Source organism: Ictalurus punctatus, chromosome 7 (genome assembly GCF_001660625.3).
Source record: "Ictalurus punctatus breed USDA103 chromosome 7, Coco_2.0, whole genome shotgun sequence".
In the NCBI taxonomy this organism is placed as follows: domain Eukaryota; kingdom Metazoa; phylum Chordata; class Actinopteri; order Siluriformes; family Ictaluridae; genus Ictalurus; species Ictalurus punctatus.
Window position 1 is genome coordinate 28612389 of NC_030422.2, and position 27914 is coordinate 28640302.

At 39.2% G+C, this 27914-nt stretch overlaps 1 protein-coding gene across 2 annotated transcripts; it reads left to right on the plus strand.

The window, feature by feature from the left end:
* The first annotated feature begins 2781 nt into the window (after positions 1-2781).
* LOC108267313 (desmoglein-2-like protein) lies at positions 2782-27900 on the plus strand. Of its 2 annotated transcripts, none has more exons than XM_053681579.1 (14): positions 2782-2910; positions 3488-3613; positions 6237-6383; positions 7130-7271; positions 9565-9731; positions 11432-11584; positions 12283-12468; positions 14100-14362; positions 15148-15305; positions 17263-17484; positions 17609-17839; positions 20575-20702; positions 22509-22781; positions 23729-27900. In XM_053681579.1, exons 1-14 carry the CDS (start codon positions 2860-2862, stop codon positions 24479-24481), a joined length of 3000 nt encoding a protein of 999 aa, XP_053537554.1. In that variant the 5' UTR covers positions 2782-2859; the 3' UTR covers positions 24482-27900. The 2 variants fall into 2 exon arrangements, with proteins under 2 accessions (XP_053537554.1, XP_053537555.1); XM_053681580.1 differs by having other exon boundaries at positions 2783-2910; positions 15148-15290.
* Positions 27901-27914: the final 14 nt, after the last annotated feature.

A 27914-nucleotide genomic window follows, 5' to 3' on the forward strand; every position in this document is an offset into this window, starting at 1 on the left:
TTTATTCAACAATATGCAGGTAGCACACAATCCAGGACCATGAGGAGAAAAAAAACAGTGGTCAAAAGGCCATCAGCAAACAGGACAAACTAGGAGCACTAGAATCTCAAAACCAAAGGGCGAGAAGAAAGTCAGAATAACCAGGATATCAAAATACTGTGAATAAGACTTGGCACATCAGGAACATAAACACTGAACTTTGCGTCTGAGTTGTGTTTGGTGTGTGTATATGTGGAGTTTGTGATGATTGGTGATGAAGTCCAGGTGTGTGTAATGAGTAGTTGGACGAACGTGACCATGAGTGTGAGAGCTGGGAATTGGAGTCCATGGTGGTCATGTTTGTAAGTTGGGGAGTTGGTGTTCCTCACCAATTCTGTTGTAGACATGACAGAACCCCCCACTGAAGACCTCACTCCAGGAGCAGATTGTCTCTTGGGTCTACCAGGAGTTTAAGGAGCTGGAAATTCAGGGTAATGGGTATGGCATTCATTGCAAAGGAGGGGGTCTATAACATCTTGGGCTGGTACTCATCATCGTTTCTCTAGAATACTGGAGATTGCCCCTCTTATGACATGAGTCAAGGATCTCCTCGACAATGTAATGTGGTTGCCCCTTAATGTCAAGGGGTGCTGATAGTGCTGTAGGAGGAACATTGGCCACTAGGACTCTAGCACAGGGTGATCTTGTGATTGGGTTAGCTCTCTGTCAGTATCCCAAGAAATCAAATCAAGTTGTTGTTTTTGTTGGGTGTTTTTGGTGGTGCAGGATAGAAACAAGATAGCGAGTCTGCTTTGGTGCTTTTGGTCCCCTGGAATGTAGGAGAATGAGAGGTGGAACTGGGAAAAGTATAGAGCCTATCATGTTTGACAAGACTTGAGACACTTGACGGTCTTGATATACTCAAGATCTTTGTGGTAGGTACGGATGATAAATGGATGTTTGGCCCCCCTCCAGCCAGTGGCACCATTCCTCCAATGCTAGTAGTTCTCGATTCCCAATGTCACAGTTCCTTTCAGCCGACAACAATTTCCAGGAAAAGAATGCAACAGGAAGAAGTTTGGATTTGTCTCCAAAATCACTGTCATAACGCAGCCCCAACTCCTGTTGTAAAGGTGTCGACCTCCATGATGAACTGCATGGCGGGGTCTTGGTGCTTAAGGATGGGGGCAGTGGTAATGCCTTCTTTAGCTGAGAAAAGGCTTGTCCCCTAGCTGAAGCCCACTTGAATTTCTTGGTGCCCTTTTTTTAGTAGGGAAGTGAGCAGTGCTGCAATGAGCTTGAGATTACAGCTGAGTCGACAATAGAAATTTGCAAAGCCGAGAAATTTCTGAAGGTCCTTCACTGTGATGGGAGTGGCCTGTTCTCTGATGGTGTTTATCTTGTTTATGTAGGCGATCACAGACTTGCTCAGCATGTCTGGAAGAACATTGTTAATGAGGCACTGGAATACTGAAGGTGCGCAAGAGAGGCCATAAGGCATGACACGTTACTCAAAGTGGACAGAGGTGGTGCAAGAAGCTGTTTTCCATTCGCTGCCCTCTCTGATGAGGTTATATGTAACCTCCTATATGTATAAACTTCTGTATGAGATTATATGCATTTCGTAAGTCCAGCTTGGTGACTATGCGTGCCTCTTAGAGTTCCTCTAGGGCTAATGGATGTGTGGCCAGTGGAAGGGGGTAACAATATGTTATGGTGACTTGATTTAATCCCCGATAGTCAGTGCATGGCCTGAGTCCACCCTCTTTCTTCTCCGCAAAAAAGAATCCCATTAATGTGGGTGATGTGGAGGGTCAAATGTAGCCCTGTTTAAGTACCTCCTCAATATACTCTTCCAGTATGGCCCGATTCTTAGTGGCTGTCAACAGATAAATGCAGTTGTGTGGTGGTGTGGTGACTGCCGTGAGCTCTGTCGTAAGTAGGATGAGGGGGTAAGATGATGGCTTTGACTCTATTAAACACGTCCTGGAACTTCTCGTAACAGGTAAGAATTTCCACCTAACGTAGTGAACGTAGGTTGTGAAAGTGCATCCAGGGAAATCCGAGGATGACAGGGAATTTAGTTATAGTGATGACACCTGCACATCTATATAGTTATCTAATCATCCAATCGTGTAGCAGCGCAATGCAAAAAATAATGCAGACACCGGTCAAGAGTTTCAGGTAATGTTCATATCAAACATCAGAATGAAGAAAAGGTGTGATCTTTTTTGCGACTTGAATTTGTTGCATGGATTTTTGTACTAGATGGGCTGGTTTGAATATTTCAGAAATTGCTAATCTCCTGGGATTTTCACACACAAGAGCTGCTAAAACTTACACAGAAGGGTGCAAAAAAAAAAAAAAAAAACATTGAGCGAGCAACACTTCTGAGGGTGGAAATGCCTTGTTAATAAGAGTGGTCCGAGGAAAATGGTTCGAGCTTCCAGGAAGGATATACTAACCGTGGTGAGCAGAAAAGCATCTCAGCATGCACGCAACATCAATCCGTGCAGTGGTTGGGCTACAGGAGCAGAAAACCACACCGGATTCTACTCCATTCAGCCATGAACACTAATCTGAGGCTATCATGGGCACAGTTTTCACATGATCTCATTTTACTTCCTTATGTATTTCATAAACATTTATGATTTTTCCGTAACGGAAAACATTAACGTGCATTGTAGAGTATTCCAGCAGCAGGATTGAGGAAGCTCTCAGATAGCTACACCAGTGTGACTTCCTCCCTGCAGAGACCAATGGTGACTCAGGCTCCACCTGCACTCAGGACGCAAAACCGAGAGGTCTAGTTTCAGCACTCGCACTAAAACACAACATTAACACACCTACATCCTGCTACTTTTTTGGATTACTGTTTTGATGGCGACATTTCTGACTTTCTGCGTTTTAATAACCACGTTTTGTACGACCGTAAGTATTTCACTTGACTTTGAGGCTGAAAAGGGACGTCTCTTTCTCAGTGTTGTTGTAATGTTGCGGTAATGTAAAACTCTAAGGGAGATTTCTTTCAGGTAAATGCTTGGCTGGGATTCACAAGCAACCATGAGAGTATAACATTTATTCTCCTGGGTTTTTATATACATACATATTTATCTTTTTTTTTTTTTTTTTTTTTAATTATATTTCACTTTTGAAATTTTTTTATATTTATTTTTGTTTGGGTTTTTTTTATGTTTTTAAAATATTTCTATGTGTTTGTTCAATTGGTTATTGATTGATTGTTTAGTATCTGCTGACTTGCATGGTTACTGTTGAGAAAATCTGCTTTAAGCACTTGAATTGTTAATGATTTGTAATTGTAATAACCATAATAAGTAAATAATAGCTATTAGTTACAGTTAGTTGCATCATTGTAACTTTAATTGAAAAGAAGTCCCAGAATTCCTGGCTGTGTGTCTTGGGAACCGTGTCATTGAACTGTTTCTTTAACTGCTTCAGTAGGATTTTTGTTTATGGATATGGTGTGATTGTACTTGTGAATGAACAGGTAATCTGGGCTGAAGCAAGTAAAGAAGAGCTGCGAACACTCAATCGACAGAAAAGAGAATGGATCATCCCTCCAAAGAAACTGATCGAGAATGTGGATTATACCAGTAATGAATTCATTGCCAAAGTGAGTATTTACAGTATATGGTATTTATAAGACATTACCAGTATGGATAATTATTCCATGACATTATTAGACTTTTACTTCTCATGAAGGTCATTGTAGGTAAAATGACGTTTTACGGGGAAAACTTACAGTGCATACGGGTTATGTAACATGTTCAAGAAAGTATAGAGTAACCTCTGTGGCTTTTTCAAAGAAATGCTGTAATGATTACTGTAGTTCCTCCTTTTATACTCACAGACTAAGTATAGACTTCAGATTAGACGTTGTATTAGTAAGATTCAATGTATTATTTTGTTTTTATGTGAGATTTAAAGAGTAGATTTATTTATTTATTTATTTATTTATTTATTTTTACCAATTTTTCAGAATTTCTGGTAATTGTTTTAATACAAACATTTAAAGCCGCTAACATGGATTTGACCTTGTGCTTATGCACACTATAATCCTCTGGTTACTTCCGTGTTGTGTTACTGTTTGTGTTGAGCACAGGTTCAACCATCTAGAGCTGGTCAAACAGTAGTCTACTTGTTTATATACGACGTATTTACATTTATTCGACTTGCTGTGAAGAATAGTCGAGTACAAGGACATCGCAGAGGTTGAATTCAGGTCCATCACGATACCATCATTTCGACTTTGACACCGATACCGAGTTTAGTATCAAAATGGTTGGTGCCAAATGACAAAACAGTATTGCTTCAGGATACTTGAAGATACGCTTGTGATTATTATTTACAAAATAAACTGGTCATGTCTATTGTCAAGGAAGTTTTTACCTTCATTGTTACGTAATTTTACATCACAGTGTATGTCTCTGATTTTAGTAAGTCTAAGATTTTATCAATAGTGTGTTACTGAGCACATTTAATATTAGGTTTTGTAAGTTTGAGTATTGAAAATGTTTGCTGCACTGATTTATTGGAAAGAAATTACTGCTCCGTATTTGTTTGTCACAGACGTCATGAGCCCTCACATCGAGCCTCATTGATCTGGATATGAATGAATTTATTTTGTTCACAGAAGCATTTACACCAGAAATATGGTATTTATGAAAATCCACTATAAACGATCGATAAAATGTAGGACGGTTAAATCTCGACGAGCAATTTCATTTCCTTTCAAGTACATGTCTGACCTGAGGGAGTCTGTTAAAGTTACTCAGCCCATAAGCCACAGATGTCTTACAACCTGAGGATTGGAAAAAGGCAGCTAAGGCATTCCTGATAGCAGATCAAGCAGAATAGTCTTGTTTCTTTTTGCACTGTTTTCAATAACGTGTGTCTGCATCACTGACTTTCGCATGAGATCATGCCTAAGATAAGTGTTCATGCGTGGGACACACTACAAGGTAAACACAAAAATAGTGTTCACGGATGTTTGTCCTGAATTATCTCTCACTCAACAAGAAGAAGAGAAATGAATTCTTTCTTCACATACTGTATAGCAGTTTCTTAGGAAACTGGGGTCAGAGAGCAGGGTCAGACATGATACGGCACCCCTGGAACAGAGAGCGTTAAGGGCCCAACAGTGGCAGGGCTGGGGCTTGAACCCCCAACCTTCTGATGAGTAGCCCAGAGCCTTATCCATTGAGCCAAAACTAGCAAAACATCAGATTATATCAGTCATGAGTAATGCACCCGACTATCAGAATTTCTCAGGAATCAAGCAAAAATAGATAAGACAAGTCAGCTTGTCTCTCATTGGTTATCTATCTATTGAAGTATGACGTTATAGTATGAATGTGTTTTTCCATTTAACATTTGGCATGTCTTCACACGCTACAGGATGTTGATATTTACAATTCTATGTAATGACTGGAATTTGTAGTAGCTCAGACTGAATGTAACACCGCACACTACAGGATTATCTGGGACGGTAGACATTTAACATACGTGTTATGTTATATGTAAAACATCATAAAAAATACTAGATATGCTGTTCAAAATTAGACCCAAAAAAAAGTATTTGGACGATCACTAGTGGCGTTTTTTAAAGCCATCTTTACCAAAACACTGCATTTGGTGTGTATGGTATAAATAAAAGATTTTGTTTTATCATGAATATTGTGGCTGCTTGAGATCCAGAGCAAACAGAAGTTGGCACCTGTGGCTAAATATATTAAATGGTCAGAGTATTTAATTGCAAGCGCTGTATCTACCATGTAAGGAATAAATCATGAGAGGATGTGCTGTGAAAAAGAAAGTACACCCTCCTTCAATTCAAGGTTTTTATTTATCACAGCCTAAATAACAATTGCGTAGTCCTCGGCAACTTCTATAAACAGACAGATAACATCAGGTAACCAAAAAAAAAAAAAAAACAGAACAGATTTCAATATTTAGTCATTTTTTTTGCCCCCAAAAAAAAGCATTCAGAAACCAGCTGAGAGAAAAAGAACCTGCGATTAATCTTACAGCCTGAACTTCTGATGCTACAGAAGATAAATCAATACCTTCTGACCAATCAGAATTAAGAATCCGACAGCACTGTGGTATAAATGCAGTTATGAGCAAGATTAACAATGCAGTAAAGTGTAAAATGCTTTGACGCCTGCAATGGGTAATGGTTAAATGACCTTGCACCCATGTGTACATGAAACTGTACTGTATGTGTTTGATTTCAGATCCGATCGGATGAAGAGATGAGGACGGATGTCGAATATTCTCTAATAGGAGCTGCAGTGGACGAGGGATTATTCAGCGTAGACAGAAAGAATGGTTACGTCAAGATCCATGGCATCTTGGACAGAGAGAAAACCGCTAGTTATGAAGTGAGTGTATCCGTTGCATGACTTTGAGCACCCTCAAATAATATCACGTTTTCTGTGATGATAATGATGGTAGAGATGTTTATTGAAATACTAAAAGTAATTTGAGTGTTTAGTAAAGAGATGTTTAGTATTTATTTTGCAATAATAAGGCAGCACGGTGGTGCAGTGGGTATGGTGCATGGCCACATCACAGCTCCAGGATCCCCTGTTTAATCCTGATATTGGATTACTGTCTGTGTGGAGTTTCACATGTCGGTGTTCCGTCTGTGAGGTGGTAATGATAATACCATGTCCACTTAATACCCACTTTAAAAAAAAAAAAAGATACTGCAATACACTTGAGTGAAAGGATGTGCACTGGATGTTTTTAAGCCACACTGTTGATAGGTAGGCCTTAGAAAGGATTAAACAACCCATAAGTACAAACCGTGAATTGCAAAGCTGTGTGTGGCGACTGTAAGAGTTTTCACACACATACCCAAGCTGGAATTTTATATAGTGTAGTTGTGACAAAATTTTATATTTGGTTTATATTGAAACATACTTCAAAAGAATCAGTTTTGTAAATTGAATCAAACTACTACAGAATGCTTAGTTTCCCTAATTTACATATTTTGTTTCCTCACCCTAATTTGCATGATTTCCACAGTAATTCTTTAGAAATCACCTGCATAACATGTTTGACGGAGTGTGTGTGTGTGTGTGTGTGTGTGTGTGTGTGTGTGTGTGTGTGTGTTTTCATTTAGCTCAAAGGGAGAGCTATGCTAAGAAATGGAGAACTTGCTGAAAGGGACCTCGATTTGAGAATCATAGTTGTAGACCAGAATGACAACGCCCCTGTGTTTAAAGTTCAGATGATTGGTTCTGTTTACGAGCTCAGTGATGAAGGTACCTGGACCTTAGTTTTCATTTTATTTATTTATTTATTTATTTTAAAATTTGGATTTGTGACTGAATTTGTCTTTGGGTTTTGGATTTTTGAATTTGTACATTTTGTGCAAGAAGTAAGGAATAGGAACATCATCAACAATGGGGTTGTACGATGTTGCCCAACGTGAAGATTTATTATTACCACCTCCACGATCATTATTTCCCTATATCCCATAGTATTTTATTCCTCTAATACCACAGCATTTTACCAACAGTTAATTTTTATTTATTTTTTTTAATAACAACATGTCATACTTTTTAAACATGTATACTTACATTTAATGTTATGGAACATCCACAAGACATCTTAGTTACTGTTATCACTTATATTATAACAGCTATAAACATCAGTCTTCCCTCATCAGCCTATTTTTTTCTCTCTCTCTTGAAATAAACAAGACAAAAAAAAAACCACTGTCCTGAAGACTTTCCTGTATTGGATAACTTATTGACTGTTGCGAAATTAATCATCGCCTTCTGACCAATCAGAATCAAGACATTAACAGTGCTTTAGTGCTTTAGTTAAAAAGGCTACACACCCTATTAAAATGGCAAGTTTTTGTGATATATTAAAAAAAAAAAAAAAATGACCAACATATATCATGTCAGAACCTTTTCTACATTTATTGTCATCTTTTTTATCCTATTCAAAACAATAAGAATCATTGTAGTGTGAGATATTATTTTTTTTTTTTTTACAATTACCTGGTTGCATAAGTGTGCACACCCCTTTTATAACTGGGAACACTGTAGCAATGTTCCGAATCAATCAATTACATTCAAGCTCATGTTAAATACTAATTAGTGTACACCTGCTATCAATTAACGTGACTGATTACCCCCAAATAAAGTCCAGCTGTTCCTGTAGGATTTTCCTGAATTCTTCTTGGCAACATCCAACTAAAAAAGCCGTGAGCCACAAAGAGCGTACAAAGCAGGTACGGGATCACATTGTTGAAAAATATCAATCAGAAGAGGGTTACAATAAATGTTCCAAGGCATTGGATATACCATGGAACACTGTAAAGACAATTATCAACAAGTGGAGAAAATATGTCACGACAGTGACACTACTAAGAACAGGACATCCCTCGAAAATGAAAATAAGATATGAAACTGTATGAGAAGATCAGGAGAAAACTGGTCAGGGAGGCTGACAAGAAGCCTACAGCAACATTAATATAAATAAATTGCAGTAATTCCTGGCAAGTACTGGTTGCTCCCTACATGTGTGTCTGGGCTATGGGGTAGGGCAGCAAGACGGAAGCCTTTTTTTAACAACAACAACAACAACAACAACAACAACAACAACAACAAAAATCATCCAATCTCCCAAAACCATGAGGAAATATGTGTTGAACAAAGTTGAATTTTCTGAGCATAATACCAAAAGATACACCGTATTTGGTACAACAAAACATGGCACATCACCAAAAGAACACCATCCTCACTGTGAAGCATGGTGGTGGCAGAATCATACTTTGTGGCTGTTTATCTTCAGCTGGAACTATGGCTTTAATCAGGGTGGAGGGAATAATGAATAGCTCCAAATACCAGTCAATTTTGGCAGAAAACCTTAACTCTTCTGCTAAAACACTTAAGATGAAGAGGAATTTTACCTTTTAGCCTGAGAACGATCTGAAGCAAACCTCCAAATCAACAAAGGAATGGCTTCACCAAAATAAGTTCAAGGTTGGGGAACGGCCGATCCAGAGTCCAGACCTAAATCCAATCTAAAATCTGTGGACTGGCCTGAAGAGGGCTGTGCACAGGAGATGCCCAGCCAATCTGACAGAGTTCGAATGCTTTACAACGACGAATAGCAAACTATTGCTAAGTCAAGACGTGACAAACTGAGAGACTCTTACCCAAAAAGACTGAATGCTGTGATAAAATCTGAAGGTTCTTCAACGAAGTATTAATTAAGCGCTGTGCACACTTATGCAACCGGGTTAGTGTACTCCCCCCAAAAAAGCTGCCATTTTAACAGGGGTGTGTAGAGATTTTAGATCCACTGTAAGAGTAAGAATCAGCGGCCTTGTTAATGTCTGTGATATCTCAAAAAATATTTTGATGTCATGTATCACAAAAAAAAAATATAGCCTAGCCCGATTTTACACAATTTTGTTTTGCATTGTGATTTTCTTTGGAGGGGGGTGGGGGGAGGGAAGGGGGATATACGGTCCACGATATAGTCCAAAAAACTAAATCTCTCATGTTTAATCTTGATTGTTAATACTCTTTCTCCTAGACACCAGTGTAATTGCAATCCAAGCTGACGATGCTGACGAGCAAGGCACGGTATGTTCACAAATCACCTACAGGGTTATACAGCAGAAGCCGGCTGGAGAGAAGATGTTCCAAATAGACCAATCATCTGGTGAAATCAAAGTCAAAATGAACACACTGGACCGAGAGGTGAGCGCATCAGTCTGAAAAAGGCAGGTCTCACAATCACTGCTGTAAGTTCGTCAACAGAAAACGAGTCATTCCGGAAAGAGAAACGTGTCTGGTGTAAAGGAAAGACGGAAAATTCGACACAATATTTAGTTAGAAGTTTAGAATCTGAGCTTCATATCATCTGAGCTTTATTATTCAAGGCTTTCTTTTACAGGTTCAGAATTCTTGGTAAAGATGGGTTGAAAAGATTTTAAAAGAGGTTCATTTGCTTAATCTCATACTCGCAATATGAGGGATATCTAAGTTTAAACTTTTGAAGCAATTTTATTCTAAGAAAAAGAAACTCACCCTTATATAATTCATAATTAAACCCTGCATTTAGTTCTTTGAGCAACCTCCCCTTGCCAAAATAACAGCATTGAGTCTCCTCCCAGAAAGCATGATGATATTGGAGAACACCGAGTGAGGAATCTGAGACACTCGTCAATACAGAATCTCTCATTGTCCTCTAAGGTTTTCATCGTTTCTTATGGTTTCGCTTCTTCAGCTCACACCACAGTTTTCCCTGGGGTTTAGATGAGGGGATTGGAGTGACCGCGTCAAACGTTTAATTCTGCAGTCATTGAAATAATTTTAGATGCTGAACAATGTTAGGATCAGTGTCCTGCTAAGAGATTCAACCATTTATCCCTGACCCACTGGATCACCCATTGAGATTGGGTTCTTTTCTGTATAATCATTTTCCATTCTTTGCATCCAGCCAACCTTGACCTATTTTTTGTCTCATCTGACCATAGAACCCTGTTCCAGTACTGAACTCTGAACTCTCTGTAGTAGTAGTTTTAGTTTGTAGCTTCTGGTACATCTTTCACATAGGTTTATTTTTTGCATGGAGGCAGTGTATAATTGTAGATTCTGACCATTGGGGACCTCAAAAGATGACCACCTTCTGGGCATTTAAAAATGCTGTTTGCAAAGTATTTTAAATAATGACATTTCTAAAGCACTAGTCATTTAGCTCGACATCTTTCAGGCTCCTAACTTTGTGATTATTGTGCTTTCACCTAGCACAAAAAATACCCAGTGTGCATTACTCAAATATGTCACACAACCACTGGTAAAGCTTTAGGCAATAGTAACTGTAAAATGACTCATTCGGCTGGGGTAATCCATGCTCTCCTAAAAGAGGTTGTAATCCTTTACATTTTACTTCATCATAACAGTTTTCACAGTATTCAAACTGGAAACTACAACCCCAGACCTGTTGCCAATTAACCTAATTAGTTGCAAAATGTTCCTCCAGCTGTTTCTTTTTACTAACACTTACTTTTCCAGCTTTTTTGTTGACCCCGTCCCAACTTTTTTGAGACGTGTTGCGGCCATCAAATTCAAAATCACCTTATTTTATTTCTTAAAAACGGTGAATTTACTCAAGTTTAAACATTTGATATGTTTTCTATGTTCTGTTGTGAAGAACATACGGGTTTATGAGATTTGCAGATCATTGCATTCTGCTTTCATTTCCATTTCACACAGCGTCCCAACTTTTTTGGAATTAGGGTTGTACTTCCTCACGGCTATACGAGGCATAATACTGATCTACCAGTGTTTTGTTTATTGAGTCCTCCTTTAATACAAGACAGAATTCAAAGCAATGTCTTTTAGATTGTTAATATTTATGGGATAAGACTATTTTCAACTTTTCTTTTCTTGCAAAGAAACAAGAAACGTACCAACTGATCATCACAGGTACAGACATGAAAGGAGCCATGGTTTATGATCCCCAAAACATACCACTGACAGGAACAGGGACCGTGACCATCAACATACTCGATGTCAATGATAACATCCCTATACTAGAGAAGAACTCGGTGAGTGTTTTTCTACAGATTCATTTGCTATTATGAGTACCTAATGTCATTTGTCTTATAATGAAACACAAGACGTATTTAAACACAGTGTTACCAATCCAACCCAGTTTATTCGCAGCACCTTCCATGTGTTGAATCTCAACCTCCTGACACAAGCATGTGTTGCATAGTAACGTATCAAAGTTTCACTCAGATGCTCTGCGTGACGCAGCATTTAAACCAAGCTAATCTCAAGAAGATCGCTATTTCAAGAAGATCAATATGCAATAATTAAATTTGACCTTTTGATCAGTTCATATCATATACTAACACAGTACGATGATGCAGCTATTTTCAAAATGCAGATATGCTCAACATGTAAAAATGATTTATTTCATATTGATCTTATTCAAATGGCTTATTCAAGTGGTAAAGGTTAGCTTAGTTAAACGTTGTTGGTCCAGAGAATTCAAGCGAAAGTTTGGTATGTTGCTATGCAATGTATGTTGCTACCATAATGAAATTCAACATAATTCAGCGTATCGACGGTTCTGCAAATAAGTTGCATGGAAATGTTTGGGGTCCCCCCCCCCCCCCCCCCCCCCCCCTTATGGGACTGGGTTGCAACCAGCACCAATCAAACTCTGCAATCAGACTATCAAAACAGCAGGAAAAATGGCTGAACGCTTCTTCTGACCATGTGCTTGTGGTGTTTGCAGTACGAGGGTAGTGTGGAGGAGAATATCAAGAATATTGAAGTGATCCGTGTTAAAGCTATAGACAAAGATAAGCCCCACACTGAGAACTGGGAGGTTGTGTACACCATCATCTCAGGGAATGAAGCCATTCACTTCAACATCACCACCGACCCCAAAACTAACGAGGGCATCCTGATGGTCACTAAGGTAAGACACACGTGGCACAACTGATGATCCTGGAAGGCATTATTCCACACAACAGTCGAGACTGAATCTGACTCTGGAAATAGTGGAACCAAACTGAAAGTTTATAACATAATAACCTGTTTTTTGTTTGTTTGTTTGTTCGTTTTTGCACAAGCCAAACGTTTTGTCATTTCAGCTAAATTTGGTGAGCATACTACAGGCCGTCGGTCTCATATGTTCTGCAGTGATGGAATCATAATAATAATCTACCGAATCATTCAATGAACATATTCCAAATATTAGGCTCATAGTTTAAATATGTACAGTAATATGTACGTTGTTCTTTTTATTCAGTTTCTCAACATGACGAGTGAACAGGTTAATAATAACTATAAAAACTCGGTAATTAATCTAAATAACTGAAGAATGCTCGGCTGAGATTTCCACCACTGTAACGAAATAAAAATTTGAAGAAAGAAATTACAGATTGTAACACTTCTGGGTCGAGTTGGGAATGAGGAGGCGCGAGGCAGGCTAAGGACAATTCAAAAGGGCTCTTTGTTCTCTTTATTTGTACTTTCGTTCAGTTTCAGCACACTCTTTCAAAGATACACACACATACACACATACATGGCCCTGTGCTGGTCGTCTCTCTCTCTCTCTCTCTCTCTCTCTCTCCCTCTCTCTCTCTCTCTGGCTAGTTACGGGGCAGCAGACTCAAAGCACAAAAAGACACATAAGTCAACTTGTGCTAATCCGACACAGGTGAGAATCATCACACATTACCTGCCGGGTCGACCCTCTTCCTCCCTGTCCACAGCTGACACTCGATTATGCCCCCACTGCCAGACAGACCCCTTGGCTATTCCTCATGCACTCTACTTTATAAACTATAGGTCTAGGCCTATTGTGATTTGGTATGAATCACGTGAAACCACCAATTTTTGGTTAATTAGCAGTTATTCTTGCAAGCTAATGAATAAGAATAACGTAATCTCTGCCTTCATGGCCTAAATTTAAGCGTGTATTGTTATCATTTCTCATGATGTTAATGTTAACCAAAAACTGCATATTGTTTATTACTGCAAACTGTTTATTAGGGAGGGTTTTGGACATCTAAAAGATGATGCCAACCCCCCCCCCCCCCCCCCTTTCCCTTATTAATTAATAGAGCATGCTGAGAAAATGCCCAAAATTCTCTACCACAACCTTGAAAAAAGAAACAATTTCTTTTCGTGATTTTTGGTTTATAACATAGGCTTTTGCACTTTTGTGCAACACCTACACTCGGAAAATGAATGTGTGAAAACATTATTTACAAAGAATTAAGCCAGAGTAATAAATCAAAATACATGCATGTATGAGCGTTGTTGTTCGTATTTCATAAGAATGAAAAATTCTTGAATTCTCACTCCCAGCCAGTGAGTTTGTAAAAGGTTCCTTAATACTGTGATACTGTGCAGCGTGATCTTATTCGACCATTATCATACTTTAAACTGTGTCCAAACTGTAACACCCCTAATCATGACTAAAACGAATAATAATATTCTCAGGCAAAAACCTACAGTACGTATTCGTTTTCTACTCTTTCTACATCAACTTTTCTTTGCTTTTGTTCTTTGATTTCTTTATTATTGTCCTGTCTTTTAAAGGAGCTGGACTATGAGGAGAGGAAAGAGTTCAATCTGACACTGGAGGTCAACAACAAGGCAGCTTATCACAAGTCAGTGGTTTTCAAGCCCATAACCTTCAATATTAATATCAAAGTAGTGAACGTGCCCGAAGCCCCTCATTTCAAACCCCCTGTCAAAGTCGTCTCCATCTCTGAAGACCACAAAACGATCGGCCTGAAGGAGGCCATCACCACGTACACAGCCACGGACAGCGATACAATGTTAACCGCCACTGACGTCAGGTGAGAAATATACAGTACAATTATAGTTAGAATTCATTTATTTATTAATCTTCAGAAAGCGCTTTATCCTAGTCGGGGTCGCACTGGATCCGGAGCCTATCCGTGGATGGGACGCCGGGCCATCGCAGAGCACCACACACACACACACATTCACACACTAATTTACAATTTAGAATAGCCAGTCTACCTCCAAGCATGTTTTTGGGCCACTTCTATTAAAGCTTTCATTTAAAAGAACAACATTTTGTCCTGAACTGTACATAATGGGTTTAGTTCGCTTTTACAACAGTGGCTAAGGAGAAGAATAGAATTCATTAATATTTTAACAGACGAGAGAAGAGAATCAGAAAACCTTGCATATTATAGTGGTTTACATATTTAAAAATGTATTCCAATAGGTTTGTCGAGGTGTTTCTTTTATTCTTTCTGTTTCACGTTGAATCACATGCGCATGGTATATTTACTTATCTTAAGCCGTGTTCATTCTTCCAGCCAGCTCGCGCTCACCATGTGTCGGAAGTTGTGATATTGTGAATGACGTGACTGTAATTTATCTGTAGGATACGGTGGTCATGTAAGGAAGAAACCACTTGAGGGTGGCTGTTATAGGAAAGAGGCTATGGAAAGTTCATTATTTTTCTAGAACAGCACAATGTTTTATTCCTCTTACTTTAACTAACTTTGGGCTTGTGTGAAAACATACTGTATCGTTGTTAAAGTTAGGGCTAAAGGATGAATTTGTTGCTAAGGCAAAGTTTTTAAATTATTATTACTTTCTGTTGTAGGTATTTAAAAGGAGAAGATGTGGACAGCTGGGTGAGCATTGATGAGAAAACAGCCGAGATCAGACTCAACAAATATCCAGACCGCGAGTCCAAGTTCCTGATCAATGGAATGTACTACGTCAAAATCTTATGCATCACCAGTGGTACGTTATCCAGAGGTGGGAGCAGCCAGTGATATAGATGACTGGATCAGGCCATTGTGACTATGTTTGAAATATGTAAGGGATTAATACTGTTATAGGATAATAATTAATGACAGGGTGGTATAATAGCATGTCCTTTAATGTTGTATTCCTCTTAACCAACAATATTTTCTTTATTAAAGAATGACAATGCCATAATTTTTTTTATTCATTTACATACATTTTTGTCCCTTTATATACATTTAATGTTGTGGAATGTCCTGAAGAGTGTCCGAAAACTTAAAGTTGTCTGATTGTCTGATTGTTACAAAGCACCGACACTGGAGACTTCTTCCATAAAATACTAAACAAACTTCTCCTTACAGATAACAGTTATACATTTTCCTTAGTTAAAAAAACAGCACTTTCATTATGTGGCGCGTCCACTATATACAGTCATGTGAAAAAATAAGTACACCCCATGTAATGTAAGTTGCTGGCTTTTTTGACATATTGGATCCTCTTTGAAACAGTGCCTATTAATAAAGTTGATGTACTTGGAAAAAAAAAAAAAAAAAACAAGGATAATTAGCTTTTTCAATCATTTCTTCACCAGAAATATCAACAGATTTCACAGACTGTGGAAAAGTAAGTACACCCTTGGCCTCAGAGGCTAATATTGCCCCCTTTAGCAGGGGGAAGGAAAAAAAAAAAAAAAAAAACTCCTTGTAGGTGTTTTGCATAATTGTCCACCAGTCTCTGACATTGGCTTGCTGGAATTTTTTACCACTCTCCCATGCAATATTTGCTCAGATGCAAGATGTTTGAGGGTTTTCTTGTTGTACTGCCCGTTTCAAATCCCTTGACAGACTCATAGGCATCCACAACCTTTTTTCTGAAGGCCGTACAGGGCTCATTAGATCTTGGCATGATGACATCACACACCTCAATTGCAAAGGGAACACCAGACATTAGATACAAGAGGTATAAATAAGACCGGTTCCACCTGCACTTCCTAAGCAGGTTCTAATCACTTCTTGAACACCTGATTCTAATTGTATGAATTTGAAGATGTGATAAACGTAGGCGTGTACTTACTTTTTACATGTGACCGATCTGTGTTTTTTTTTTGTTGTTGTTGTTCATTTAAATTGTGAAAATTATAACAAACTGTTCATTTTATGTCATTTGATAGAGTATACACTTTATTAATAGGCCCTGTTTCAAGGAGGATCAAATGTTTGCTTGTCCAAATATGTCAAAAAAATTTTCACATGACTAAGCCCTTGTGTAAATTGTTGCTATAGAAACATTAGATTAAGTGTATTAATATAAACCAGTTGAATCAACACTTTCTGACCTATACGAATGGAGAAATCAACAGAACTGTAGTTTAATAGGCCTAAGTGTTAGTAATCAAGAGATCAGTCCTGATGCTGGATTCAAGTCGTGTGTGAGAATTCAGGAGAATCATGAAACCTCTCATTATTCCAACTTGCTGTTTTGTTTACTAGGTAAAAATGGAGGATCATTAGTTTTTCTTCTAACATCTACCATTAGCTACCGTTACCGTATATCAGTGTGTTTATGTTAAACATTAACGCATCTCTTTCCGATATTCAACAGAAGTGGGTGGTGCAATTTATCCATGAATGTTTGAAATATAAACTGAAATTGTAATATAAACTAAAATTCCCATTCCCTAGGACACATGACATGTTTATATATCAGTTGTCTCACTTCTTAGTTTGGTCAGAGAAACCAGGGATTAATGCTTCAAAAATATCCTTTGTGTACTGTTTTCCCAGTCAGAAGGTGGAATTCTGGGATTTTTATTCTATATGTAGTGAATGCGACATTATAACATCAGTGCATGCAGTATTAGTACATTAGTAAATTTAGTTAAATTATAAAAGCATGTATATGTATCACATATGTACAGCTGTAATAATAGAATGTCCTAAATATTATAATGTCCCAAACCTTTCCATAGATTTTGTACCCAAAACTGCGACAGGAACTCTTGCAATTCAGGTGGAGGATTTCAACGACCACTGTCCGATTCTGACCAGCTCAGACCAAACGCTGTGTTACGGCAACAGCGTAGTGTACGTCACAGCCACGGACGGGGATAAATACCCCAACGCAGACCCTTTTGATTTGACAGTGGTTACCAAGGACACAAAGGAGAAATGGAGCTCTGAGCGTCTTAATGGTTAAGTGTAAAACACTTTTAATTCAGTTTAACATTAATGCTGTGACACTTAAATAATTTAAATGCTCACTTTAATTCCCTGTACTTGTTTCTCGTTTGTGTATCTGACAACTACCTTTCACAGGAACAGGATTCATTTTGCGCAGCCAGGAGATACTGTGGCCGGGACACTACACGGTTGGACTGGATGTCCAAGACCAACAGGGAAAGTCCTGCGAGGTTCAAAAGCTTGAGGTACGAGTGTGTACATGCACTGAGGAGCAAGTGTGCCGACCTCAGACACGGAGCAGCAGCAGCACTGTACTGGGAGCAGGTGGAGTTCTGGTACTACTGCTAGGAATCCTGCTTCTCTTGTGTGAGTACCATCACCTCAGCCTTGTCATGTTCTCCACTGCTCTGCGTTTTTCGGTGAACTTATCTGCTGAGTCTGATGTTCAGATGAAAATAATGCACTGAGTCTAAGTAACATGGATTGTGAGAGGCAGGATGCAAGTGTAAGGGAACAAAAATTTGAGGCTTGGACTTTAAGATACACATATGCACGATAAGCCTTTGTGACAAAACAAAGAATCAGTAAGGTGTATATAGACAAACTAATCAAGAAGTAACACGAAACAGGTACACACAGTTGGATAGCAAATCAATGAAAGGAAATGGGTAAAAACTTAAGCGCATGATGCTTAGTGCCATGGCAACTGTAGCACAAAGGGGGAATCCGTGACATCGCGTATGTTGAATGTTTACCTTGAGTAGCTGTTACATTTGATGGATTTCTCTAAACCAGGAAAAAAAAAAAAAAACGTGTGTACTAAGTAATAATTGTTTAATATGTCATTTTAACCCCCAAGAAATTATTACAAATGCATAAGATAATCTTTACACCTTTAGTTACTTCGTTATCCTCTTCATGCCCTTTAGGATGCATAAGGCCACTCTTCCATCCCTTTCTGTCTTTAGTTGGCACCTCTGGCTTTTTCAAGAAGCCTACCCGAGATCTTGCGCTTCTTTCTCAACACTCTTCCTTCATATGGTCTCCTTCGCCCCTCCGTTGTTATTCCTCCCAAGTATCTGTTCTGTGTATTGTACTCCCATCGTCTGGCCAGTGGATACTCAGGAACACATCCAGCCTGTCACTATCTACTACAGTAATTTTCCACATTTCAGCACCATAAAGTAGAACTACATTGCTGCTAGAAATCCTGGGCGTCATCCTGGTGCTGTATTTTGTGGATCTCCATGCTGCCTGTAGGGCACAGAAAGCAGTTCTAACTAATAACAGTCTCCTCTGGATGTCATCTTACATTTCTCCTTCCTTGGTTAGAAGCAATCAAGAAACAGGAAAGACTCTACACCTTCCACTTTTGTCCCCTCAACGTCTAAGTGCTCCTCTATTCTGCAGTTCAATCGTAGTCATTTGGTTTTCACAGTGTTTGTTGTCAGGCTGATGTGCTTTTACCACCTCATTCAATCGTGTTGTTTTTTTTTTTCCCTTTAGATCGCTGAACCTGCTGGATAGGAGCACAATATCATTGGCATAGTCAAGGCCTTTTAGTATATTAGTGAATTTCCATCAGATTTCCCTATTTGTGATGTGGGTATTATTCATGATCCAGTCAACAACAGTGATGAAAACATCACACACCCTTGTTTTATACTGCTCTTTACCTTGAACTATTCTGATGTTCTACCAGCTTCCAGCACGCAGCTTATGCTTCCATCATACCTCTACCTGATGATGTTTACAAACACTTCTGGAATACCGTATTGCCTTAATAGTTTCCATAATATTTCCTGTCTCACATTGTCAAATGCCCTCTTAAATTCTATGATGTTTATGTACAGAGGGGCTTGCCACTCTATGATATTCCTCAGCACAAATATCTGCTCTAATGTTCCTCTGCCACTCCTAAATCTAGCCTACTCATCTCTGAGTTTCTTGTCTACTCCGTCTTTTATTCTTTCAAACAGGATTCTACAAAAAAAAAAATTGGCAGGGACTGACAGAAGGGGTACACCTATAGAGTTGTCACCGAGGGTGGGATGTCCTTTCTTTGGCATCTTAACAATGAGGGATCTCTTCCAGTCATTAGGCACTTTTAGGATGTGATTAAAGAACTTTATGGAGTTCAGGTATAGCTGTCTCTAGGCTGTCCTTAAACATTTCAGGTATGATGCCATCGATTTCCACTCTTCAGATTCTTGAAGGCTTTTTCTACCTCTATGCTCATCTGGATGTTGGCCTCCATCCCATGAACACTACGGTTGCACATGTAGTCCTGCTGACCCTCTGGGATGAGGATGAGGTCATACTGTGGTCTTTCCTCAATCTCTCTTTGCAGTTGCTCATAGAAATCTTCCTTCTCTTCAACCTCTGCCTCGTTAGTCAGGGCATACACCTGTAGAAACAGGTACTGATGATTCTATCACTCACTGGGATCCACTTCAGTAAGCTCGCTTCATACACCTCTATGGTGTTCGCTGTCATGTCCCAAGTCTCTCCGAACCCCATCCATCGGATCTCACTCAGCCCGAGGATGCATAACCTAAATTATTTCACAATGCTTGTGGTCTTTCCCACATGGTATATTGTCCTCATGTTCCAGCATCCTAGTCGTAGAGTGTTTTGGTGTGAACAAGGATGCTCTCTGTGACTCTTTCTAGCCTCTGGCTTCCCTTGCCTTCATTTCCGAGATGTCCCAGTGCAGGTACTCGTCACATCTCTGGGTGGTGTCTCTAATTGCAGTGGTATCCATAATCTTCTAGTTTTTTACAGGAAGAGGTGACTGGCCTCTTTCCCAACCTAGAGGACGGCATGGATTCGCTGTTGGAGTTACCTTCCCTAGCTACAGGTTCCAGTTATCAAAGATGCTGGTTGGCTAGTAAACTAGCTTGGATTTGAATTTCAGTATCTGAATATGGTTTTATGCCATATTCTTATTGGTTTTTGAAAAATATACCACGACAATTAAGATTTTTAGACCATAACAATTACATTTTATTGCTAACATTAACTAAGTTAGCTAGCCAGTTAGTAAATCTCAAAACTAATTCACATGTGTGACAAGGCAAAATTGTTAAATGTGTTTGCAGTGATTCCGGTGTTTTTGCTGTTGTGTGAATGTGGAGGAGCTGCAGCTTTCGGTAATTTCCAGGCCTTTCCATTCGAACAAGAACAGCAACTCATCACCTATCACACTGAAGGCCAAGGAGAGTTTAAGGTAGTGTGTGTTATGTGTCACACTAGATTTCTGGGTCTCAAGTGGAGCAGCTGTCTAATACTGTAGCACTTCTCCTACGAGCAGTGCAATTTGCCACGGCTTGGCAACAAACCCGAACTGCGTATCCTGGCCAAATAGACTGAGTTTCTCTGAAGGTTGATTTTATAGACACAAATAGTAAAATGCATTCAGTCATTCATCTTCAGTAAGTACTTTATCCAGGGAGAACATGTATAACTGTACACAGGCAGTGATTCTCAGGCAGGAGATGTCGTACGGCCAAATAATCCTGCATAAAAAGGAGAAATAATGAGACGGAGAAAGTAGTTGCATTCACAGCAGGCTTTTCTTCAGATTCAAATAAGAAACTGCAGTAGATACAGTACAGTGTTTCTTCTCAATTGGATAAAAAATTAAAAGTTACATAAATCGAATCCATGCGTCTGCATCGTTTCGATCTCATACAAACACCATTTTAACAATAAACTAGATATATAAACATCTTGAGTACAAACATTGCTTTACTTACGTAAATGCGTACTGCAAATGAAATGGCCCAAAGTGTGCTACTTTTTGATTTTATAAGCCTAAACGGTTAAACAATATAACATGAACAAGCAGATTAACGCTAATTTGCTAAAAGGAGAGTAGTACTGAACCCCTGAGTACACAGTATAGTTGTTTACTAGAACGGTACAAACCGGTAGGTTAGTGACGTAACTATAGACTGCTTATTAATTAATTTCTCTTTAATAACGCTAAAAACGATTTCTGGAATATTGTCCCTTAGAAAAGTAATAGGAGCCTTTGTATGCAAAGATAAATTATTTACAAGCCTTGCAGATGCATTTTTTTAATCTAAAAATATATTGGGTGCCATCTTGAAAGCATAGCAATACATGAAATGGGCTAACCATGGACTTTTCCCTATTTCTCACAATAGTAGCAATTTGCATACATTTTCATTATTTATTTATTTATTTATTTATTTATTTAAGTATACATTTCTAATTTTAAAAAAAAGTACTATTTGATAAAATATAGCAGAATTGTGTGTAATATGATGTTACCTCAACATTTCTGGAGTATTCTATTGTAGTTTTAAGCGTTTACGCACCTGTATAAACAGGAGAAATAATAAGACACAAGAAAGTCCTTGCGTACAAGGCAAGCTTCTGGTTATTACTGATTGAGTTTTGACTCAACTACTCCTGCACTGCAGTGTTGCCTCTAGTGGTGACAATTAGTAATAGCATCAAACTGAAGACCACAAATAAAAAGATTTGAATTTAACACTCTCTCTTCTCTCTCTCTAAAGTAAACTTGTATGTATTTTATTTTAATGGAAACTGTACAGCTGGGGCTGAATTTCAGATGCTATTAATCAGTATGTCTTCAGCTGTGTTTGACCATTTGATGTTCTACACTACCTTTAGCACTGTGCATGCATGGCTCGCTTGGGATCTAGGCAAAAACGCTAAACAAATTCAGGGCAAGAAGTTTGTTTAGAGGATTATTGGTAATTCAATGAGCCAAGCCTGGCCACACAGTCTGGGCTATAGTGTTGTGAGTGATTCAACATGCCTCATGGTTAACAAAATTTGTATCTCAACAATGCCAAGGCCATCCATCACTGGGAGCCCCGGAGTGCATAACTGCCCTTGCAATTGGAAGAACTGACTTAGGGTTAGGTTATGTTTATGATGTAGATTTTTTATTTTTTTAACTTCTGGTTATGTAAAAGTTGTTGAAATCCTACCAAGATGACATGGTAAACTGCAGTGGTCTATCTCCCTGTTTCCTCAGGAACTATTAACGCTGCATCACGTACCTGTGAATGTAAACGGTGGCAGCAATGGGAAATTGGTAGCTGGATGGGGATCACGTGAAGACTCAAAGAAATATGGATGGGAATCTCAAGAGGAATACATGCATAACCAGTGGCATGTCGACCAGTATAAGGGTGGCAATGTTGCTAAAATGGCAATTGTAAAGGGAGGACATCATGAGCGTTGTACAGCGAGCAACTTCAGTTTCATTGCTCTATCCGAGACCTACTTAGGCAACTACTATGCAAAGGTTAGTACTTTTTCACAACCTGAAAGAGAACGGAAGCTTTATACAGAATTACAGCATGTCGTGTTAATTAGTCTCACCAGGCAGACGTGATCTCAAAGGGGCAGCGTCTGACCACAAACATACAGTACTGTAGAGTACCATGGCAGTAATCCAAGATGGCTGAGAAATAGCGTGTTGACTGGAAATTGGATTGGGATTTAAAGAGAATGCATGTTGGCACAAGTGTTTTTTTCATATCCATTCATTCATTTAAATTGTCTTCAGTAAGCACTTTATCCTGGTATGGATCACAATGTATGAAGAGCCTAGATGTAATGCAGGAATACACCCTGAATGGGACACCAGTCCCTCATGAACACACTCAGTCACATACTAATTCACACCTAGGGGCAATTTCTGCCTACCAGCATGTGTTTAAAGAGGTGGGAGGAAAAAGGAGAACCAGGAGGACACCCACGTGGGCACGAACATGTAAAACTCCACGGGGGTCTCTGGAGAGAGACAGTGCTACCCTGTTTGTACTCATTCTTACCACAATTCTCTACCAAGCTTTTGAAAGTCTGTCTCTAGACATGTATTGTTCTTAGAGATCAGGTTTGGACCTGCAAGACTGTGCATTAATAACATTTAAATTGTTCTCTATGGGGAAATATTTACGTGGAATATTGGTTTTCACATACACACAGATACTGCAAATACAGCATTTATCACATACTGTATATACAAAAGGTTTGATGGTTTCGTTCTGCATCCAATCCATTTAATGGAAGCCTGAAAAGATTTAGTTTAGTCCTATTTTTTGAGTGATGAAGCTGTTTTATTTTGCTGACTCCAACTGAACCAGGCTGGTCTTACAGTATTTTGAGTGTACCTGTTGTTTTTATCTGCTGTGCGAATGATTAGTGGATTAGCAATGTTGAATTCCGATGTCTTGTGTGGTGTTGCAGAAAGTACAAGAAAAGGCACTGCAGGAAGCTAGTAAAAACCAGGTGCTCGTGTCTAACTACGAAACCTGCAACTCAGTCACTGGCTCGTTGGAGGACATCTGCAGCCATCTACACGAGGACAACAATCTGGATTTCCTCGATGGCCTCGGGCCTCAGTTCAAAAGGCTCGCCGAGATTTGCTGTGGCTCGGCCATTAAACTCGAGGTCAGCTCCACTCCCATGCCTCCCAAAACAGTCTCCTCCAGTTCACAATTGGGTGTCAAAGTGGAAGGTGCTGTTGATGGTGTCCACAGTGAGGCCGCCACCGTCTCTGCATCCAGCTCCTCCTCTACCACCCAAATCACAACTACAGATTATGGAGAGAATATTAGCAGCGGAGGCGCCACATCAACAACCACTGTAGGCCAAACTCTTTTCTTCCAGCAGCCAACTGTCTACCTTTCCTCTACCCCCATGTACGTAGTGGAGCAACATCATCAGCCCACCTTGTTTCTGGCTTCTGCTCCAACCCTTCCCAGCCTGGGGTTGCAGCAAGCAAACACCAGAGTACTGGTGGATCCCGGTATTGGAGACACAGTGGTGCATGAGTTCTCAGACCACCATGACCATCAGAGCACTGTTTCTGGTACTGTTCAGGTCGTAGAGAGCCAACGAATGGAGAGCATGGAGCCTGTGTATGTCCTGCAGAGCTCCTCACACTCCAGCATCAGCAAGAGTCAGAGTATGCAAGCCACAGGGCAAAATGGATGGTGATGGCTTTAGGCAATGCATCAGTTATCCCAAGTGGCCTTTCACTGTCACAGCAAAATGTGCCTCTATTCGCAGTGCCATATAGTGGAACTCACAAACAGGTGTGAGAGCAAAGGGTTTCACTTATTGAGGAAAGTTTCCCGTCAAGCTCCACCTCCGAATGCAAGTACAAACATGCTCACACATTCTACATGCATACCCTTATTGAATATTATTATGAATTCAGCCATTAGTTCTGTGAGGTTATGCCATAAACCTGACTGACCAGAAGAGCAAGTTTGCACCTAACAAAGATAAAAGTAAACACCTTTTCAAGATCCATACATTCATTCATAGTGATGGGCATGAGTAGTCCACTAATTAAATCCATTTTATGTAGCCTCTTAATCAATGTACTATTTTATTATAGTTATAATGTTTTCGTTATTAGCATCAATTGGTGCTGCTACAGAACATGAAACAACAAAATGTCACACGTGTGCCAAATGTAATCAGTAATTGGGAAATTGTTTGTGTAGTACTCAGCTAGAATGTCCATCACTAATAATTAGCCAGTTAGGCTTTTTTATTAGGTTTTGACATACTGGTCTGTAATTCATGTAACAGAGAGAGGTTTCCAAACAATACATGTATCATCAATTATTATTATTTCTCTCTTCAGATAGCAGATAGTGGTTTTTTGTTTGTTTCTCTTCTTCCTTTTTTCATTTCTTATCCAATAATGGAAATAGAGTGCACGGCATTTCCCTCATATCACTGTATCTTCCTTATGAAAGCTTTCCACTGATTAAAAATAATGGCATCACACACACACACACACACACACATACACACACACACACACACATAGACACACTATACAATTGCCTCAATCATTTATGCACTCCTTGAGCGACAACACTGCAGTGCCACCTGCTGGAATAAAACACTGGGTGAATTTGTGTTGTAAGCCTGATAAAAATCTCTTACTGTGGTGAGAACCTAAAAAGGCATCCTTCTTTAGAATTTGAAAACAGCTTTTCAAACACCAGACCGAAACATTCCCTCCCTAACCTGTATTTGGCAGATGCTATGTGTTGACGGAAATGTCTTTTGTTCACCTGTGGGTTATTTAAAGCACGTTATGGCACCAAGCTGTGAAGGTTCTCCCAGACTACAACCCTGACAGTCAACTTCATCTCCGTTTATCAGCAGTCAGATCGTCTGTGTCCCAAACCAGTAAACCGTAGACATGGTGTTAGACATTATACTATGATCACAGTTCATTCTTGTATTTTGACCCTTACTGACGTGTAGATTGTAGTACGTGCATGTGTGATGATTAAGTTATCGCAGTGTTTGTTAGCTTGATACCTTGTCATTTTAAAGAATTACGAGGGGTGAAGAAGGTGTGTGATGGTGACAGATTTATGTGACTTGTTGTACATATGATAACATTATGCGTCTTGAGTATGTCTTTGCGTGTTGAGTATGGGTATTATACGTAGAGATCCTATTCATAGAAAAAAAGATACCAATAGTTACAAACGTTTGGCCTTTTCTCCCAGAATTCTCAGCCATTTTAACCAGAAAACTGGAAACTTGCTATATTTTTTGCATAATTGCGTTGTACGTATTTCATTATATGTTCTGACCGACTGCTGTAGCTAAGATTAATGTAGTACTTGATAATACAAGTGTGGTGAGTGAGGTTTTTTAAAATTCCACCCCCAAGTGCCTCTGAAGGAATTCTGACCAATCCTGCCTGTTCCCAAAAGAATTCTGAGTAATCCCTCCCACTCCTGCAGGAAGTGTGACTAATCCTGCCAACCGTGGAAGGAAATCTGTCATAATCCTACCCATTCCTGAAGGAACTCTGATCAATCACGCCCACTCGATTTCCAATCTGGCTCCTTCCAGAAGGAATTGTGACCAGTTTCGCCCACTTTGAAAGGAACTCTGTCCAATCCTGCACACTCCTGCAGAATGTTTCACCAATCCTGCCCATTCCTGAAGGATTTCCGACCATTCCTGCCAGCCCTTTAAGGAATTCTGACCAATCCTACTTGCTCCTGAAAGAATTCTTAGTAATCCCACCCAATCCTTCCCACCCCAGAAGGAATTCTGTCCAATCCTGCCCTCTACTGGGTCACGTCAATGCCACACTACAGTCCACAAAATGCATCATGGTCTACAAAGGTGCCCTACACAAATGTCCACCATGAACTACAACACACAGGAACTGCGTCACAGTCACCATCATTTTAATCACACGCACCTGAACTTAATCATAAACACTCCTATATAAACTCACACTAACGTACAATGCTGTGCAAAGTATCCGCTCAGTGTATTTTTGCCAGACGTGACCAAGCCTTTAATATCCCGTGTGTTTTTGATATGCCTGATATTGATCAAGTTTCTGTGACTATGACCTTGCTCTCTATGTTTTGGATTTCTGACCAATCCCTCCCATTCCTGAAGGATTTTTAACTAATCCCGCTCATTGTTGAAGGATTTCCGACACCAGACCTGCCCACTGCTGCAGAAGGTTTGACCAATGAGGAACTCTGAACCTTCGCCCACTATGCAATAGGTACTTTTAGAGGTGTATTTTTTTTTTGGTGGGGGGGGTTTGCTGCTCTCTGTGGTAAAAGGGTGCAATGTTTAAATGTAGAGCATGATTGTGTTCATATTCTCTGTACACCTTGCCAAAAAAATTGTTTTACATCAAGCTTTCCAATCACCACTGCCAAAATTAATGCATGAAATTTATTTTAAACTGCAATAATAATCATTCAAGATGGAGGTGTTTGTTCTGTTTAAGGAAATGGCACATGAACTTAAGGTAATTTGAATTTTTACTCCATTTGTACTTAGTATGAATATTATTTTATTCAAACACGACTATGAAAATGGGATGTTCTTTTTAAAAAAAAAAAAAAAGTTCTTTATAAACTTGGAAAAAGGGAAATGAATAAAAATTCTGAATTTGTATTAACATGCTGTAGCGCACTTGCAGTTCTAGCTGATCCACAAGTGTCCTTGCATAACTTGATGTTTTGTAGTGTTTTTCTGTTTAATTAACAATCCAAATAAATGTACAGTCTAGTCTATAGCTGAATACAGTATAGTACTACTGTAGTACCAGCAAATGAGCTTCATGGTTTCGTGCTCTGGATTAAAATTCATGTTCACTTGCTTGTCATTTTACTTGTAAACATGCACTAGTGTTGTAGACGCGGGGATCCTCTGTGCTCTCTATGTCTCTGTATATTAATGATGATGCTACACAACACTCCATGAGAAGATCGTTCATTCCACTAACTAATTCTTGACTTGCATGAAAGGAAAGGGAACGGTGTACCTCCAACACTTATGACTGATCAGCATCTGGAGACAATAAACATCTTAGTAAAATGTGATTTTAACATCTGTGTTGATCTGATTTAATACT

Coding starts and splice junctions, on each gene's coding strand:
- LOC108267313 (XM_053681579.1), top strand. CDS start 2,860: ATGGCGACATTTCTGACTTTCTGCGTTTTAATAACCACGTTTTGTACG. Junction 17,485..17,608: donor GAGCTCTGAGCGTCTTAATG/GTTAAGTGTAAA, acceptor TACCTTTCACAG/GAACAGGATTCATTTTGCGC. Junction 20,703..22,508: donor AAGGCCAAGGAGAGTTTAAG/GTAGTGTGTGTT, acceptor CTGTTTCCTCAG/GAACTATTAACGCTGCATCA.